This window comes from Myxocyprinus asiaticus, chromosome 17 (genome assembly GCF_019703515.2).
Source record: "Myxocyprinus asiaticus isolate MX2 ecotype Aquarium Trade chromosome 17, UBuf_Myxa_2, whole genome shotgun sequence".
In the NCBI taxonomy this organism is placed as follows: Eukaryota; Metazoa; Chordata; class Actinopteri; order Cypriniformes; family Catostomidae; genus Myxocyprinus; species Myxocyprinus asiaticus.
In genome coordinates this window covers 48,855,716-48,874,965 of record NC_059360.1, presented here as the reverse complement: position 1 = coordinate 48,874,965, position 19,250 = coordinate 48,855,716, and the positions used below count along the sequence as shown (strand labels likewise).

The 19,250-nt window shown below is 38.7% G+C and overlaps 1 protein-coding gene across 3 annotated transcripts; it reads right to left on the bottom strand.

Moving 5' to 3' along the window:
* Positions 1-854: 854 nt before the first annotated feature.
* On the bottom strand, positions 855-17,832 carry LOC127455171 (rho GTPase-activating protein 11A-like). 3 transcript variants are annotated; one of them, XM_051722821.1, is made up of 12 exons: positions 17,355-17,832; positions 14,951-15,021; positions 13,490-13,586; positions 13,147-13,403; positions 12,825-12,988; positions 12,219-12,359; positions 11,990-12,064; positions 11,390-11,560; positions 11,123-11,252; positions 7,690-7,798; positions 6,525-6,687; positions 855-4,671 (listed from the first exon to the last, which is right to left on the bottom strand). In XM_051722821.1, exons 1-12 carry the CDS (start codon positions 17,472-17,474, stop codon positions 3,353-3,355), a joined length of 2,817 nt encoding a protein of 938 aa, XP_051578781.1. In that variant the 5' UTR covers positions 17,475-17,832; the 3' UTR covers positions 855-3,352. The 3 variants fall into 3 exon arrangements, with proteins under 3 accessions (XP_051578781.1, XP_051578782.1, XP_051578783.1); XM_051722822.1 differs by having other exon boundaries at positions 6,525-6,669; positions 17,355-17,830; XM_051722823.1 differs by lacking the exon at positions 11,990-12,064.
* Positions 17,833-19,250: the final 1,418 nt, after the last annotated feature.

The window sequence follows — 19,250 nt, the reverse complement described above, 5'->3', positions numbered from 1 at the left end:
TTGACAGCAGCCAGAGACATTAATTGGGAATGTGTGAGTGAATTCCTGTCACTTCAGGTTAAGACTATAATAGATATCTTAAAGATATTTACAGAGTCTACATTAAGACATGAAGTTAAATTGTGAGTTTTTGTCACATTTGCAGTTTTCCTTTGATTTGCTCTTTTAATTTACATGCACATTTAATTTGCATAAAAAAATATATATATATTTTATTTGTTTTCTGCGCTCTCCTTTTAGGCTACAGGGCACTGGACTAAGACCAGATCAGATTTAAGTCCTGCCAGTCTAATAAGCTGTGATTAACCCTATAAGGTGCAAAGACGAGATTTTATTTCAGATATTCATTTATATTATTGATACCGAAATATCGAATAAAAATGGGCATGATTTCAAACTACTTAAGTTTGGGGTCAAAGGTCATTTTTAAAGCAGTTTCTCCTTATGACCAGTGTGCATTAAATAGGCCTAGTTTAATTGTGTAAAAGTACACTTTGTCACCATTCTGTCAACCTAATAACTTGATCTGGCAGATCATGATTTTATGCAAATCAATGCACGCTAAGATCAAACTCATCCCTGGATTACATTTAGCTCAGGTTATCTCTGCTTTACTGTCATTTTACTGTATATTGTGTAAAAGCCCAACACTTTTCACTTTCAGGGACTTTAATGTGTTAATAAACATGCTGTCTGTGGTTACAAATCTGCTACAAATCACTTGTCTATTGTGACAGTCAAACAACACATTGTATCCATTCAATAATGTGATGTAAGGAAAGACCAATAAACTTCTTTTATACCGAAGCAAAGTGCGCCACCAGGTGGTGAAGAAATGAACTGCAAAACAGAGATTTAACACTGAAGTTTTAGTTTGGCAACTTCAAATCCAGTAACAAATTGAGAAACATGTGTTCACAAATTACTGAAAATAATGACAGCATTGAAGATATGAAATACGACTATAATACTCTGACATCTTCATACATTTCCACGAGAATGTGGTCTTTTTTAAGGCCTTAACAAGAAGTTTTGCATAAAATATAAATAAAAAGGTAAATAAGACACTTCCCCAAAAATAACCAACCTTTTCCAATCTAACGTACAGACATCCATATACACTCTTAATACAGCCATGAACTATTCTTATATGGATTACACACTTCACACTTTCACTGACTCGTCTTTTCACATTCAAATCAAAACGGCTAGAGATTCAAACAACATTTATCGTTGAGTATATTTCAATAAGAGGTGCCGTTATTATGGATTTCAGAAAGCAGAAGGTCTTTGGTGCTCGATCATTTGACTTGAGCTAAACCACAGCGACCATGAAATCCAAAACATAATTGATGGAATGATCAAGCTGTTTCCTAAAATAAAATATCAGAACAGTCACCTCTTTACGGAGCCCCTAGAAGAATAATTTGATTACCTTTACATATAGTTTGGCGTTACCTTCCAATTATTTTGAGTTCCCTTCCAATAGCTTTATCCGTTAGAGGCCGACTGATAGTGGATTTTGCCGATACGTTAACTAAGGGGGTGGAAAAGGCAGATGACCGATTAATCGGGCGATAGTTTTTAAAATCAATTTATAGAATGTTAAAAAACTTTCTTAGCCTTTCCTTACTACGATGGGCACAGACATAGAACCTACAAGAGTACAAAATTAATACAATCCCAGATGCTGTTTATTGTGAAACCAAAATCCCAATAATAACCAGAAAAAATGAAGATTTTAAGCATAATGTGGAAGAATGAACAAGCCCGAAAAACACGTATCTAACCAAAATGACCAAATTACATTGAAGTGAGAATAAAAATATGGATGAATATTGTCTATCGGTGACTGTTTTTATTTCACCTCTAGAGGCCAGAGAGGATCACGGAGGATTATACAAAAAAACTATCGGCAACTATCGGTATGAATTTTTGCCGATAACTGATATTTCCAAAAAAGCAACTATCGGCGCCGATTAATCGGTAAAAAAGCAACTACCTACATTAGAGGTAGACCGATATATCGGTTTTACGATTAATCGGTAAAAAAGCAACTATCGGCACTGAATAATCTGTTAAAAAATATAAACAGCTACCTCCATTAGAGGTAGACCGATATATCGGTTTTACAGATTAACCGGTAAAAAAACAACTATCAGCATGATTAATTGGTAAAACCAATATATAGGTTTTACAAATTAATTGGTAAAAAAAGCTACTACCTCCATTAAAGGTAGACCGATATATCGGTTTTACTGATTAATCGGTGCCGATAGTTGCTTTTTGGAACAATCGGTTATCGGTAAAAATCTATGTCAATAGTAGCCGATTGTTTTTTCATGATTCAGTCTTTTCAAAATAAGAGTCCCTGGTGTGTTTCGGGCTTGTTTATTCTTAAAAGTCGTTTTTTTCTGGTTATTATTGGGATTTTGGTTGAACAATAAAGTGCATCTGAGATTGTATTCATTTTGGACTCTTTGTCTTTGCCCGCCATAATAAAGAAAGAACTGTTTTTTGTTTTTTTACATTTTATAAATATATTTTAAAAACTATCAGCCGATTAATCAGTTATCAGCATTTCCCAACACCTTAGTTATCGCATTGGCAAAATCCACTATCGGTCGACCTCTATTATCCATCACTTAAGGAAATTAACCATGATTTTACTAAGTAACTAAACTCAACTATGGTATTTTGTAGTAAAACCATAACCACAAAATGTACCATGTTGTACCACAGTAACCATATTTTAACCATAACAATCATGATAAAAGTTATAATATACAGGAAAACCAAAACCATGGTAAAAAAAAATTATAATTCTGCCACAAAACATGGTTACTACAGTTTTACTACAGTAACACCAACTTAAATTTGTAGTACAAATACCATTAAAAAAAACATGGCCATATGAAAATTAACCATGGTTTGCATATAGTAAAACTGCAGTAACCATGACTGTAGTAACTATTTCTGTGGTAAGAACCATTCTTTTAAAAACAATAATCCATTTACTGTAGTAAAAACATGGTAAATTGTGGTTACTATGGTTTTACAATAAATACCATAGTTTAACAGTGGTAAAACTGTGGTAAATGAAGTAGTTGCTTTGGTTTTACTACAAAATCATGGTTAATTTTCGTATTGAATGGATAAAGGAATTGCAAGGGTACGTAAACGACTGCAGACGGGGCTCCGTATCTCTTAAACAATCAAAGCTCACTCTAGAGAAATAAATAAAGACCCTTGAATACAAGAGATGCAAATTACGAAAGCATCCGCAGAAGAAATTATTTAAAGTTATGGTGATCTGTACAAGACATTTTTCCAGATTTCAGATGCTGCAGTCTTACAGGTCGATGGGTTTCATCGCTGACAAAAGTCTTCCTTCTGAAAGCGGGTTTTTGGGTGAACCTCTATAGCGACTTGAATCTTTTTCTGCTAGTTCAAGACAGACAGACTTGGGATATTCAGTTGGAGCATTCTTATTGGCTGAGAGCGCATTTGCCTTTGGTACCTTATTGGTGACGTCTTCTAGTATGGCATGTTTGACAGTGCAGTGTTTTTTGGAAGGAACTGGAGGTTTGGGTTTTGAGGATGTGGTTTGAATATGTCGATTGCACAAACCACTCTCTAAATTCATGGCCTTTGGCATGGCGGTGCTTTGACTGGCACACCAGCCCATCCTAACATCTTTCCTGTCTCCAAGCAAAGAGTTTAACCTCCTCACAGACTGGCGAACGGGCGTACGCTGGAACTTCAGAGGAGATCGGACCACTTTGGCTTTGGGTGATTGGAGTGTCAACATGTTGAAAAGTTGAATCTGGTCGGCAACTTTCAATCGGCGCATTTCAACGGTATTAGGAGAGTTCTGCGGCAGATCTTCTCGATTTGGAGGACAATCGCCCAATTTAGACGCTTTGAGTTCACTCGGCAGAGGCGTATTTACTTTTGTTTGCGTTCTTGTCACGTATGGGGTCGATTGAACCCTGATGGACGTGTCCGGTCTGAAGGCCACAGGACTTTGGATGTCTAAAGCATCGATAAGTTGACTGCAGTCTCCAGAACGAGCTGTAGCCTCGAATAGTCTTTTATTTTCAAGACAAAGAGAGCTGTTGTGGGTGATCTCCGCCAGCTCTCTGGGTTCAGTATCAAACAGCGTGCTGTCTATGTGTAGAGGCGACAAAGGAATCATCTCAAGCTGCCCAAACGTCATATTGTGATCATCCACAATGCATTTGCTAGAACTTTCCATTGATTTGGGTGAGGTTTCTGTGGTCACCTCAGAAGAAACCGCTTCAGATGTTGCACCAAGGTTGTCTTGTGGTTTGTCCTTTGGATTTTCGCTCTGGTAGTTAATGATGCTGTGAAGATCACTGCCAGACTCGCCGAAAACGCGTTTAATTTTCAGTAGATTCGGCCCAGAGTGAGATCGCTCCTCGTTGAATGAATCCGAGCCACTGCTATCGTTCGAGGCATAACAGAGGGTTTTGCTCACAACGATGATGGGCTCAGAGCGGCATACGCTCATGGGTGTGCCCGAGAATAAATCTGTAGTGAAGGTCGGAGCTACATCAGGAGTGTCTCCACTCCACAAGCTCCTGTGGTCTGTAGAATCACACTGTGGGGTCAGAAGGTTATCCTCAGATTTACTGATAAACTTGGAGCCTGTGAAACAAACATGGACAAAATAAAAGGCAATTATGTCAAAGAAAACACAAAATGCCAAAGAACGATAAGTGATAAGAGCTGTTCAGGCCATGATCCGGAAGGCTAATTCGCCATGGGTTCCCTTAGGAATTTTTCCTATAGGATTTTCGAATTACGAGTAAAATAATATCTGTGGTGAAAATGACTTGAAGAGACTTTCACGTTTTGTTCAAGAACATAATTACACATAGTCAGACCACAATTGGGGATTTTGAAGCCATTGTGTCTTTTAAAAATGCATGTTGCTAACCCATCGCTAAATAAGGACTTTCTCTTTATTTGGAACTTGACAATAGCCCAAGTAAAACTCACATCCCATAATGCTAAATTTCACATTATGCCACATTTCAGTCTGATATGTTGTGGACCAAAGTGATTAGAAACTCATGATCTTCACAAAGCAATGCAACAAAGAAAATAAAGTAAAAAAAATTAAATAAAAAAATAAACATGCAGAAAATATCAAAAATTATGTAAACACTTCTTGCAGATAATAAATATTAAATATAAACACTTATTAAAAAATATGACAGAATTAATGCGTTTACATTAACATTACATTTATTCATTTATCCAAAGCGACTTACAAAATGAGTTCTCCCTTTTCCTCCCCAATTTGGAATGCCCAATTCCCAATGCGCTCTAAGTCCTCGTGGTGGCGTAGTGACTCGCCTCAATCCGGGTGGTGGAGGACAAATCTCCGCGCATCTTATCACGTGGCTTGTTGAGTGCGTTACCACAGAGACATAGTGCGTGTGGAGGCTTCACACTATTCTCAGCGGCATCCACGCACAACTCACTACGCGCCACACCGAGAGCGAGAACCACATTATAACGACCTCGCGGAGGTTACCCCATGCGACTCTACCCTCCCTAGCAACCGGGCCAATTTGGTTGCTTAGGAGACCTGGCTGGAGTCACTCAGCACGTCCTGGATTTGAACTCGTGAACTCCAGGTGTGATAGTCAGCGTCAATACTCGCTGAGCTACCCAGACCCCTCCTCTTCACTTTCTTGACTTGTTTGGGAGTCATCCCGTTCTTTTCAGGGTTTTTCCTGAGTCAAAAATGATTGAGTAGCGCAAGTTTGTAACCTCCTGTAAATATCAGAAAGCCTGCTAGACTCGCACGCACTTGCGTGCTCCAAAATAAAAAATCAGGAGGATAATGACCTTTTTATAGTTTGTCTAATGGTACTAAAAAATTCGAATTTTTTGACAATTCTTTCATATGTCAGGCTTTACAAGGATAAACAATTATGAGTTCATAATGGAAGTGTGTGGGGCTACCGTTTGTACCATAGACTTCCATTATAAGTGCTTAACTTTTAAAAATGTAGGGAGCGGAATATTCCTTTATGTACAATAGCTATTCCACATGTTGCCTTAAAGTCCCCCTGAAGTGCCTTGAAAAATGCGATTTTCTTTAGCCTGTTGACGTACAGTATTTCCTACTGAAACATGAAGTTGGGGCGGGGCTTGACTAACTGTTCATCAAGTCCCGCCCCAATTAATGCAGTACAATGTGTTGCTTTGCCAGGGGCTGTGATGTAAACTAAAGCCTATTGGCTGTTTTTCAAAAAGTCTTTCAAGCCGGAAGAGAGACACTGCAGATTTTAAATGCTTATATCTTCTGAAAACTAATTTTGTCAATGTTTATAAGTACACTAGCATATACCGTAGATGGCCTTAAAGCTAAAAGATATGGATTAAAAGAAGCAAAACTTTAATTTTGATTTCACGGGGTCTTTAAGCGAAACTTGTAGGGTAGTTTGAAGCATGAAACTCAAATGCATGTGAATAAAGACACTGACCTTTTGAGGGACTCTTGTTTAAAACAGCCGGACTAAATGCAGACTCTGTGGTGAAGTTAAAACCGGTGCAGCTCTCTTGTGTTGCTAGGCGCCACCCTATGACCTCTGACCCCTTTGGCCCCAGTTGTGAATGTGTAATGATGTTCTGTTGAAATAGAGGCACCTGCTTTTGTTATTGTCTGATTCATGTCTGTTGTATTGAATTATGAGAGCAGCTGTTATAACCCTTTACTGAAATAAATACCGCCAGTAAAAGAGCTTCTGGTCAATAATCTTTTTTTTATTTCCGAGCATATATACATGCATAATATAATGACCAGGTCAGTAATGGCAAGGAATGACCCAACACTACAAATATACATTTTTAATTATGAAAATAAAAACGTAAACTGTTATAATATTACTGTTTGTTTGTTCTCAATACAGTTTTTTTATCCCAAAAATGTTTAGTAATATATCAGCTTATTAGATAAAAATATAGATATCTGCTCTGCAAAAATCACAATGTTACAACATTGTGCAATATGTGCAACATTAAGCCATTGAGAACACATAAAAAGCGTTAGACACATACATCACAATACATCACACATATATATTATCTTAGTGATTTTTAACAAGCATAAAAGGATCTTTTCTTGATCCCTAAAACATCTGAAAGCACCATTTCCAGTAGCAGCACAAGTCTGTTTATCCTCACATGAAACATCTAAATCAATATCCTAATATTCCTCTGGCTTTTCTGTACTTTTATAACCCTCAAAACAAAGACTATGAAAAGAATACCTGAAAACCACTTATTATAACATGTATATAAGACTTGTGTAATATGTACACAATATTTAACTTAAATATTATCCACTAACTGACTCTCCATCATTAATAGCAGCATGTACCTACATTAAACTGCCACTAGATGGAGACAAAACTGAAGGAGTGTTCACATGATATTTAGGATTAGTCAACAGAATGTAACAAAACGTTGCTTTTGAAAAGTCCAAAATTCTGTTTACATTATTTCTTAAACTCCTCTGAAGTAAAAGTGCAACATTATTCATCCGTGATGACATTACAGAAGCAATTAGACAGAACTGATTGGTTGTCAAGCGGTTGGATTGGCGTCTCTGGTGGAGGCGGACTGAGATGATGATGTATCTGAACTTACAGACTCTCGGCTGGATTTGCCCAGACTGAAGCGCAGACGCAGAGATTTTCTCACGGGTTCTTTCTTATGGACTCTGGGAGAGAAACAGCCTGCTTTCCCTGATTCAACTCTGAAATCAATCAAGACAGAAGAAGTACATTAACAAATAGGGAGATCCCACCACCAAGACGAGTACCACGTAAATAAACAAAAGAAACTTTAAGGCCTTGTGTCAATCCACTTTTTGCGCTGTTCTGTTATCCACAAAGTGGAAATGCGTAAAAATAAAAAAGTTTGCAAAATTTGCTGTTTCCATTCAAATGGCCTTTTACCGTTAAGATGATGTGCGTGATGACGTCATCCTTAAAAACCAATAAAAACACTGTCTTGTGCAAAATAAATCTGCCAATGAGCCGTTTCCACACAGGCCATTGTGTAGATCACAAACTGTGTACCTTTCACGTCCCAGATGTCAGTTTACGGTCATTTTAATTTCACATAATTGCAATCGTGAGAAACATCAGGAAACGTTGTTGAAATGGAGTAGTCGTCTCATCTGTATCTGGGATTATTAGAAGGAATACCTGGTAAACCACATTAGAACAGGTGGCATTATAGCGAGTCTGTAATCCTATATTAAACTCTTGAATTAAAAATAGGGACAGTCCGTTCACATTGTCATTTTATTTGTCCCTCCGTAAAATATGTTGCGTAATATGGGGCTGCAGTATCAGAACAACACATAAAAACATCAACACTCCTCTTCACCCGGCTCAAATCACACAGTTATGTGCTTGTACTTTTCTCATCTCAGCGCTCGATTCTTTCTCTTTTACACGTGTAAATAAACACAAGATAGCATGAAATGCTTAAGACAAATAGTGATGTTCCGATCAGGATTTTTACAGACGATACCTATCCTGATCATTTCACCTTTTATCAGGATCTCTGTCATAACTGGCTATATGTAAGCTTTCTGCTCACCGTCACTATTAATTGAACTTTCCTCTTCCCAGTAATATCACTTTGCCTAGTTTTTGCTGACAAAAACAGTTTAAAAGGCTTATTAAAAAAGCTTTGGGGGGGTCTGGGTAGCTCAGCGAGTATTGACGCTGACTGTCACACCTGGAGTCGCGAGTTTGAATCCAGGGTGTGCTGAGTGACTCCAGCCAGGTGTCCTAAGCAACCAAATTGGCCCGGTTGCTAGGGAGGGTAGAGTCACATGAGGTAACCTCCTCGTGGTCGCTATAATGTGGTTCTCGCTCTCAATGAGGCGTGTGGTGAGTTGTGCGTGGATGCCGTTGAGAATAGCGTGAAGCCTCCACACGCGCTACGTCTCCGTGGTAACGCGCTCAACAAGTCACGTGATAAGATGCGTGGATTGACGGTCTCAGACGCGGAGGCAACTGAGATTCGTCCTCCACCACCCGGATTGAGGTGAGTCACTACACCACCACGAGGACTTAGAGCGCATTGGGAATTGGGCATTCCAGATTGGGGAGAAAAGAAAACACTTTTATAAAAATACTTTCAATCAAGTATATGCTAACAGAATATTCTCTTTATTAAAATGTCAAGTGTCAAACTGAAGACAAACTGATAACCCCTAGGTGCAATTAGATTTAATGTGACATTTTTGGTTTGTTTTCATTTTTTTTTAAACATAATTATTATAATTCCTTGTTTTATTTTGCATTATATTTAATACATTATATTATACAGTGCTGTGAAAAAGTATATGCCCCCGCTGATTTCTTCTGTTTTTGTGGATCTCATATTAAATTGTTTCAAAAATTCAAACAAAATCGAACATAAACGAAGGCAATCTGAGTAAACACAAAATACAGATTTTAAACGATAATGTTATTTATATACTAAATCCCCAAATCTATGAAACTGCATTCATAATGAGGTTGAGCTGGATTAGACACACCCAGACCTGATTACTGCCAGCCCTGTTCAATCAAATCAACACCTAAATTCAACTTTTTCAGCTGCATGAAGTTGGCTAAAAGATCTCACCCAGTAGCACACCATGCCGAGGTCAAAAGTAATTCCAGAAATGATGAGGAATGATTGAAATTCATCAGTCTGGGAAGGGTTACAAAGCTATTTCAAAGGCTCTGGGACTCCAAAGAACCACAATGAGAGCCATTATCTCCAAATGGAGAAAACTTGACACAGTAGTGAACCTTCCCAGAAGTGGCCGACCTTCCAAAAGTCCTCCAAGAGCACAGCGATGACTCATACAGGAAGTCACAAAAAAGCCAGGGACAACATCCAAGGAACTGCAGACCTCTCTCGCAACAGTAAGGTCACTGTTCATGACTCCACTATCAGAAAGACACTGGCCAAAAATGCCATCCGTGGAAGAGTGGCGAGGCGAAAACCACTGCTAACCCTGAAGAACATTAAGGCTTGTCTGAATTTTGCCAAAACACACCTTGATGATCCTCAAAGCTTTTGGGAGAATGTTCTGTGGGCTGTTTGGGAGACAGATGTCCCGTTACATCTGGAGTAAATCAAACAAAGAATTCCACAAAAAGAACATCATACCTACGGTCAAGCATGGTGGTGGTAGTGTGATGGTGTGGGGATGCTTTGCTTCTTCAGGGTGACTTGCAATAATTGAGAGAAACATGAATTCTGCTCTCTACCAGAAAATCCTAAAGGAGAACGTCCGGTCATCAGTCCGTGAGTTGAAGCTCAAGCGCAACTGGATTACACAGCAAGACAATGCTCAATAGCATAGGAGTAAGTCCACCTCTGAATGGCTCAAAAGAAGCTAAATTAAAGTTTTGGAGTGGCCTAGTCAAAGTCCTGACTTGAACCCGATTGAGATGCTGTGGCAGGACCTTAAACGGGCAGTTCATGCTCGAAAACTCTCCAATGTGTCTGAACTAAAGCAGTTCTGCAAAGAAGAGTGGGACAGAATTCCCCCACAGCGTTGTGAAAGACTGATCTCCAGTTATCGGAAGCGTTTGGTTGCAGTTGTTGCTGCTAAAGTTGGCACAACCAGCTATTAAGTTTAAGGGGGCAGTTAGTTTTTCACATGGGTGATATGGGTGTTGGATAACTTTTTTGCTTCAAAAAAATAATAATATATATATATATATATATTTGAAAACTGTATTTTGTGTTTACTCAGGCTGCCTTTGTTTTATGTTATATCTCATCCGAAGATCTAAATAAATGTAGTATGAAAAATACACAAAAATAGAAGAAATCAGGAAGGGGGCAAATACTTGTGTCTATACTTTTGAAACAGTGAGTATTTTAATGTTTACAGATTATTGACCCCCACTGACTTCCATTGTAAAGAAAAGGAGGAACGAGTTTAAATACATTTTTGTGGTAATCAACATTATTCCACAAATGCTGTCGATTGAGCTGAACTTGTATTGAACCCGGAATATTCCTTTAACATGAGTGTGTCAGTGAGTGATTGTTGTACCTGCTCACACTCTGATCTTGCAGTCGTTTGCTCTTTCTCCTCGCTGAACTGCTGGACAGACGAGAGTTTCTGCCCACAGAAAACAGAAAACCGTTGTGAGACGATTCCAGAACCCCTCCTGCACTATGTGCTGAGAAAACATAACAACAACACAAAGATATGACCATCATCTGCCACAGATGAACCTCCTGTGAGGTCTCGTACACCAAGTATCTTTCCTGAAAGCACATGAGCCGTCTTGAAGCTCCAAACTGACACGTGACTCACCTGATCCTGGTGTAGATGTTCCTCCAAACAGAGTGTTTGGGAGCAGCTCCAGGCCGAGGTTCTTCTTGATGGATCTACGTTTCTTGGAGAACCCGTGAGTCTGTGCCGACTCCACAGGAAGTTTACGCTTCGTGTTTGGAGTCATGATGATTGGAGTCGCTGTGGAGAACACTGGACAAACAGATCCAAGCTACTCGTTAAGCACCAGACATATTGATGGCTCCATTTACTTGACTGATGATAGAAATACATGAATTATTATTGTAAGACAATTGCAAGTGGTCAGGCTAGACGTTCAACAAGCAACAGGAAGTTTAAGCAAAACAGAAGCAACTTCAAAGCAAAAAACTCATTTAAAATAAAGAAAATGTCAAGGCCATTTATTTAAAACTCTAATATACAGAAAAATGGATCCATGCTTTTACATAAAAATAACAAGGACAAGCAAAGAGACCAAGAACTATTTAAGTGATGCAGCAAAGCAGCGTGCCTACAGAAAGCCATCTTAAAATCAATAACAAAGAAATGATCTCAAGATGTCCTCCAGCAGTTTTAATGTGATTCCAGTGCATGCATTTACAGATGTGAACATTTACCCACCTGCTCCATCAGACTGAGGAGTACGTGTTGGTGTTCTACTAGTTTTAAACTTATTCAGAGCTCCATTTACCACGTCTGGAATACAAGACAAACCCACTCAACTGAGAGTCTCACTAGAAACCATTATAAACCATATCGGTTTCACCTCAAACCAGTGATTTATTCTAGAGCTTGATGTGGTTATAAACCTTGCTTCCCTTTGAGAATATTGCTATAATGCATTTCTCACCTCCTAAACTGCGTCTGTTGCTTTTCTTCATGTCAGAGTGAGTACTGCTCTCCTCTAGAGACACTGTAGATGGTGAGAAGATCCCAAAATCACAACCCAACATGGCTGGAACCTTCTCCATCAGGAACTGAGGAACCACACCTACAAACAACCACAAGTCATCAGCTTCTCATGGGTTCTCTTTTAATGCTTAAACTGTAAGATACTGTGATTTTACAATGCAAAACCACCTTTACTGTGGTGAAATCCACCGTAAAGGCCTGGGTATACTTCATTTTTCCACGTTCCGGATCGGATCGCGCCCGGGCGAAAGTATACTTTTCTGACCGTGAACTAATAGGAACGCTTTCGACGCATGCGCACTACAACTGCTTTGTGACACTCTTTTAGTACAGTCAATGGCCAGCGCATGCACAGACGATGTGCACAGCTAAGGACCGCATGCGCGAGTCAAGAAAATCTAGGCAACGCACGGCTGTGCTGATGATGCAATTTGCGTCACACACACTGTGTGCGGAGCGATCCTTCGTATACTTCGGCCTTAACACATGGTCTCAAGTAGCTCATAGTGCTTTTATAAAACAGCAACAGCAATATGATGTGTACCTAAGTGTTGTGCGTTGTCTATGAGACACTGCACAGCTGCAGTCTGATGCTTGAGTCTCTTCTCTGTGCTGCTGCTCAGTTTCTCTGTGACGTCACCACAGTGAAAGAGATTCGGTGCAAAGATGACAGAGAGATTACTGCTGTCCATCTTATTCTCAGCACAGCTGAAAGGAATAAGCAATACACACAGATTGAATGAGCAATACACACACTTTACACAAACTTTACATATGTTAAACCACAAACAAGCAGCTAAACAACTTCTGAAAAGAAACTGCTGAGCCGTTAATTAGCATAACAACAGATTTGTGACACATCGTACCGTTGAGAGACGTTCTTCAGGAAACTGCAGAAATACCGCAGCGTGTTTAGGTTCCTGTCGGGCAGCACACAGGACAGCAGAACCGTGGTTGAGGTCCTCTCCTCTTCGGTGGGCAGCTCCTGGGACTTCAGGAAAGCGCTGTGCAGATCTACGGTCAGAACCGGCTCGGGAAGCTCCCTGAAAAACTGTTTCAGAAGTCCAGCGATGTCCAGCGGCAGAGCAGTGTCCAGACAGTCCTCACCCTGGTCCAGTTTGCCCTTCAGGGTCACAACAATACAGCCATTGTTAAATAATGCCACCAGTCAAAGTCTCTCCAGTAAATAAAACTCAAGTCATCACTCACCCTGAGGGTCTTGACCCGAACAACAGAGCCTGATTTTCTGAAGAGGCCCTCTGTGTCCAAATGCTCCATGAGGCTTGTACAAACATCTACTATAAAGCTGGAAGAGTTCACAGACACATTAACTAAATTTTTTTTATAAAACATATATATATATATATATATATACCGATCAGCCACAACATTAAAACCATCTGTTAATATTGTGTAGTTCCACCTCGTTCCACCAAAACAGCACCAACCCGCATCTCAGAACAGCATTCTGAGATTATATTCTTCTTACCACAATTGTACAGAGTGGTTATCTGAGTTACTGTAGACTTTATCAGTTCAAACCAGTCTGGCCATTCTCTGTTGACCTCTCTCATCAACAAGGTGTTTCTGTCCACAGAACTGCCACTCACTGGATGTTTTTTGTTTTTGGCACCATTCTGAGTAAATTCTATAGACTCAAACCAGCCCGTCTGGCACCAACAATCATGCCACGGTCCAAATCACTGAGATCACATTTTTTCCCCATTCTGATGGTTGATGTGACCATTAACTGAAGCTCCTGACCCGTATCTGCGTTATTTTATACATTGCATTGTTGCCACACGATTGGCTGATTAGATAATCGCATGGATGATTGTTGGTGCCAGACGGGCTGTTTTGAGTATTTCAGATCATCAACGTTCCTCTAACTGGTCGTCTAATGGTTAGACAGAGACCTGGAGAGGCCAGGAGAGAACCACTGCCAGGGGCGGAGGAGACCCCTACCATCCACCAAAACGTGGCGGGGCATTCCGTCCGCCAGGGGCCGGAGGACTGCCTCCGATCCACCCGGGGAGGAGTGGCTGTCATCCACAGGGTGGAGGAGTGACCGAGGACCAGGCTACGGCGTATCAGAGAACCGGTACGTTTTTTTTTCCCTCTCTCTCCCACTGTTGCTCCATGTTGGCCTTTCCCTCTCTTTTTTTGTCGTTTTTCCCTCCCCTTCTCTACCTCCCAGGTCCGAGAAGGTGGGGAAGACCTGTATGTACATCATGCCGGGGGCTCCCCGGCCTGAAGGAAAGGAGGGAAGAGTGTGGCAAGGAGGAGGGCGGGGCCGGGCCATGATGACGCCGGAGGCGGCAGTTCGGGAGAGAGAGAGCTACAGGCAGCTGCCCTGTATGTGTTTATGTTCGTGTGTTTTTGTTTAATTTCTCATCAAATACTACTTTGATGCTTGTCCGGTTCTCGCCGCCTCCTTTCCCTTTTGCCCAGTTAGTTAATAAAGGGCTTGTTTTGTTTCACTTATAAATAAACCGGAATTTTTTGTTGCTCAGGACTGATTTACCAATTGAACAGTTTTATAACAAAGTCTGCACACAAAATAACAGTCTGACAGTCCACGAAGACATTAATTAGTATGCAATCTTTTACACACAAACAGGCTTCTGTAAGTCATTTATTAGAGCAGTAATTTCAGACTGTGGGTCTTACCAGGGTATGTCTCCATAGTCCAGCACATGACAGTGTGGCAGACTTTCTAGTGCAACCCCAAACACCCTCACCTAGAATGGCAGCAAAAATATTGTTATAACATTGTTATACACTTCTTTCAAATCAGCTTGATTCAAACATGTCTTTACAGGAGCACATTATAATTTCATAGCCACACACTGTAAATAAAAATTTCTGTAATTTTAACGGTAAAAGGGTGTAAAAATGTTACAGGAAAAAACACGTTAATTGATTAACGAGTATTAACCGTAATATATATATATATATATATTTTTTTAAAGACAATACAGTAGTTTTTACAATAAAATGTTGTAAAACGTAATTTTTTTTTAGATGTAAAAAGTATGATTTTCCTGTATAATTAATGGTAAAAATTTACATTGTTTAACAAGGGAGTACATGCACTTTTTACAGTAAATTATTGTTAAAATTACAGTAAAAACAATAACCGAGCGTTCCCACAATTCCCTGCATGACCCATCGCATTTCATTATATTTTATGGGAATAGTTTTGTTTCATCAGTTATGTACATTGGGGTGTTCTGTTTTATATTTAATGTAGTTTATAGTTAATGTTTATTGCATTATTTCACATGATGGTGTTTAGTGTTTGTGTAAGTGACACTGAACACTGTCTCCACATGTTTATTGATTATTGCTCCTGGAAGAGCCACTATTGATGAACATCATGTCATCATGTGCTCTTCTGTAATTGTTATGGTTATTAACAATACATTATAAAGTGAAAAGCTGATTTTTACAGTTTCAGAAGGTTAATACTGTATCACATTTATGAAGTTTTTTTTTTTTTACTGTAAATTTAATAGAAAAGTTTTTTACAGTGCCAGCATGGTCATGTAAATTACAACAGTTTTAAACTGTAAAATGTACAGGACGTTCTGTAAAGTTGTTTACATTTTTTACATAATTATTCTGTTTTTACAGTGTAGAGCTCAAGTCTGTTTGAGACCTGTTCAGGTAATCACAGTTCGAGGAGTCACCTGCATTCCTGTAACACTTCATGAAGAAAATTATGAACAAGTCGATTAGACTTAATTCAAGGCACAAATAAAAATGAAAACATTACAGATTTAATCACATTTCATTCCATGATTTTACATAAAACAGCAAGTCCTGTATAGTATACAGGGTTTGTTGTTTTTATGATTTATAGTCAATATTATTGTCTGTGCACATCTGTAGTTAATGACTGATGGTTGTATCTTTGTTTATTTTCTCTCCAATTTGGAATGCCCAATTCCCAATGCGCTCTAAGTCCTCGTGGTGGCGTAGTGACTCGCCTCAATCCGGGTGGTGGAGGATGAATCTCAGTTGCCTCCGCGTCTGAGACCGTCAATCCGCGCATCTTATCACGTGGCTTGTTGAGTGCGTTACCGTGGAGACCTAGCGCATGTGGAGGCTCATGCTATTCTCCGCGGCATCCACGCACAACTCACCACGCGCCCCACCGGGAGCGAGAACCACATTATAGCGACCACGAGGAGGTTACCCCATGTGACTCTACCCTCCCTAGCAACCGGGTCAATTTGGTTGCTTAGGAGACCTGGCTGGAGTCACTCAGCACGCCCTGGATTCGAACTCATGACTCCAGGTGTGATAGTCAGCTTCAGTACTCACTGAGATACCCAGGACCCCCCTAATGGTTGTATCTTTAATTAAAACATAAATAAATGTGTTTTCATGTCTGTAAATCTGTTCTAACTACATTTCTTAAGAGATAAATGGATGCAACTGTGAAACTAACTTACTAACCTATTATTACTGTTTATTGTGTTATTATACTGCGGTCTAGTCAGGCAACTCACTAGCAGTGTTGGGTAAGTTACTCTAAAAAAAGTAATTAATTACAAACTACTAATTACATCTTCTACAGTGTCTGAAACTTCTACTCTGTCTGAAAAGTAATTGCATTACTTATTACTAATTACTTTTTAAAACCCTGATCAACCTCAACCAGATGAAAAATACAAGGATGAAACTGTTCTTTTAATTCTTTCAAATAAATTATATAAAATCAAATTAATTATTCATGAACTGGCCAACGAATTTAAAGGGGCAGCGTTAAATTAGAAAATATATATTTTAACATTAGACGTTAAATTTCGATTTTAAATTCACTAGTTTTATATAGAATTGTTCTAGAGTCTAGAGTATTTAACACAATTACATCAGAAGTAAATGCAATTAAAGTACTGACAAATTAAGAGTAATCCCTTACTTTACTTTTTTCAACGAAAATTTAAATGAATTACAGTTAAAGTAATGCATTACACCCAACAGTGCTTACTTGCATCTTAAATCTCTTACATCCACCATTAATCACATATTTAATCACATATTTTAAGCTGTTTTATGAACTCACCGTGTTCACTGATGTCTGTTTGTTCCTGTTTTTATTCCAGTTTTTTATTTTTATTCCATAAACGGACCGAAGATGCTGAACGACCGCGAGACGAACCACATTTCTCTCTAAAACCTTCATTATTGCCTCTTAAAATCCTTTTAAACTACTCAAAATTCTAAATATGAAGAGACACCGGCCAAAATAGTGTAAAATATGCGCATAAACAACGTGTTATTATATTCTCCTCACTTCCGCCTCACAGAGTTCAATAAAAAACACCCGATTAAAGTCACCAAACATGTCTAACATTTCATATGCAGGCTCTGTTGCGATTAAACTTCATGTTTGTATCATAATAACCGTCTTTTAAAGTGTAAATATGTAAATATCGCAAGTAAATCCAGTGTTTATGCCTGTGCGTCTTTACAACGGCAGCTGGAAAAAACACGTTCAAATTTCGCTCTGCCTACGTCACGCGTTTCCTGCACTCCGATAGGCTCAGGATGAGTCACGTGATGTTTCCGTCTCATATGCCCCGTCCTCTCTCACTCTCCTCTTCTGTTGCGTCATAGACCTTTTTTACGGACTGTGATGACGCAGTTCCGCCTTATTTATCAGCGTAAATCTCGCAACTTTTTTTATATTATACATTTTTTAAAATATTGAGTGTAAATTTAAAACATTATACTTCGTGTTATATTACCCTGGAATTAGTTTATAAAAATGAATTACCACAGCTGTGAGGGGGTTTCTATTACAGCTGCTGAGAGCGTGACAGCAAATTTGGCATCTGCTACTTTACTGTCTTAATCCACCGCTCTTTATTTTATTATTATTATTATTATTATTATTTTACAGTTTTTTTTTATAAACAAATACATGAAAAAAATATAAGTGTACAGACTTAAATAATGTGCATTTAAAAAAGCAAAAACACTAGGTATAAAAGCGTAAAATATTGTGCATCAACACGGAAATAGTTTAAAGAGGGAGCACATGTTTACAGTAATTTTTGGAGAAAAATATGATTATGCTTTATGTCTACTCTAAATGCAGCCAAACATTTATTAATATTATATTTGGGCATCCATTACAATATATATTGGTTCTGAATTATGCCATATTTTTTGTCTTGTGTTACATGCCGCCATGCTTTATTTAAAAGGAAGATTTTTTGTAAAAAAAAAAAAAAAAAAAAAGGTTACAACGTGGGATATGAATCATGACACTCATATTTTGACCTAGCTATCTAATCTAATAATTCTTTGTGATTTGGGTGGCACCAAATGACAAAAAACACCTTTGAAAACACCAGAGAAAGTGAAGGGATAGTTCACCAAAATCATCATTTACTCATCCTCATGCCATCCCAGATGTGTATGACTTTCTTTCATCTGCAGAACACAAATGAAGATCTTTAGAAGAATATTTCAGCTCTGAAGGTCCATACAATGCAAGTGAATGGTGACCAGAACTTTGAAGCTCAAAAAGCACATAAAGCAGCATAAAAGTAATCCATATGACTCCAGTGGTTTAATCCATGTCTTCAGAAGTGATATGATCATCAAGTCGTATGGATTACCTTTATGCTGCCTTTATTTGCTTTTTTGAACCTCAAAGTTCCGGTCACCATTCACTTTCATTGTATGGACCTACAGAGCTGAAATATTCTTCTAAAAATCTTCATTTGTGTTCTGCAGAAGAAAGAAAGACACACATCTGGGATGGCATGAGGGTGAATAAATAATGAGATAATTTACATTTTTGGGTGAACTATCCCTTTGAGTACTTCATACCTTGAAGTACAATGTAAATACCATGGTACAGGCATATGAAATCATTCAGTACCACAGTATACAGTGAAAATGCTTCTATTTTGAATTCCTTTCTCATTTGTATTGTCAACATAATTTG

What these genes read in the sequence shown, in the direction of transcription:
- LOC127455171 (XM_051722821.1), bottom strand. Translation starts at nt 17,474, where the DNA reads ATGAAGGTTTTAGAGAGAAATGTGGTTCGTCTCGCGGTCGTTCAGCAT. An exon ending in CTGAAGAACGTCTCTCAACG is followed by an intron (nt 12,989 to 13,146) that starts GTACGATGTGTC and finishes TATTCCTTTCAG; the next exon opens with CTGTGCTGAGAATAAGATGG. An exon ending in CAACAGACGCAGTTTAGGAG is followed by an intron (nt 12,065 to 12,218) that starts GTGAGAAATGCA and finishes CTTGTATTCCAG; the next exon opens with ACGTGGTAAATGGAGCTCTG.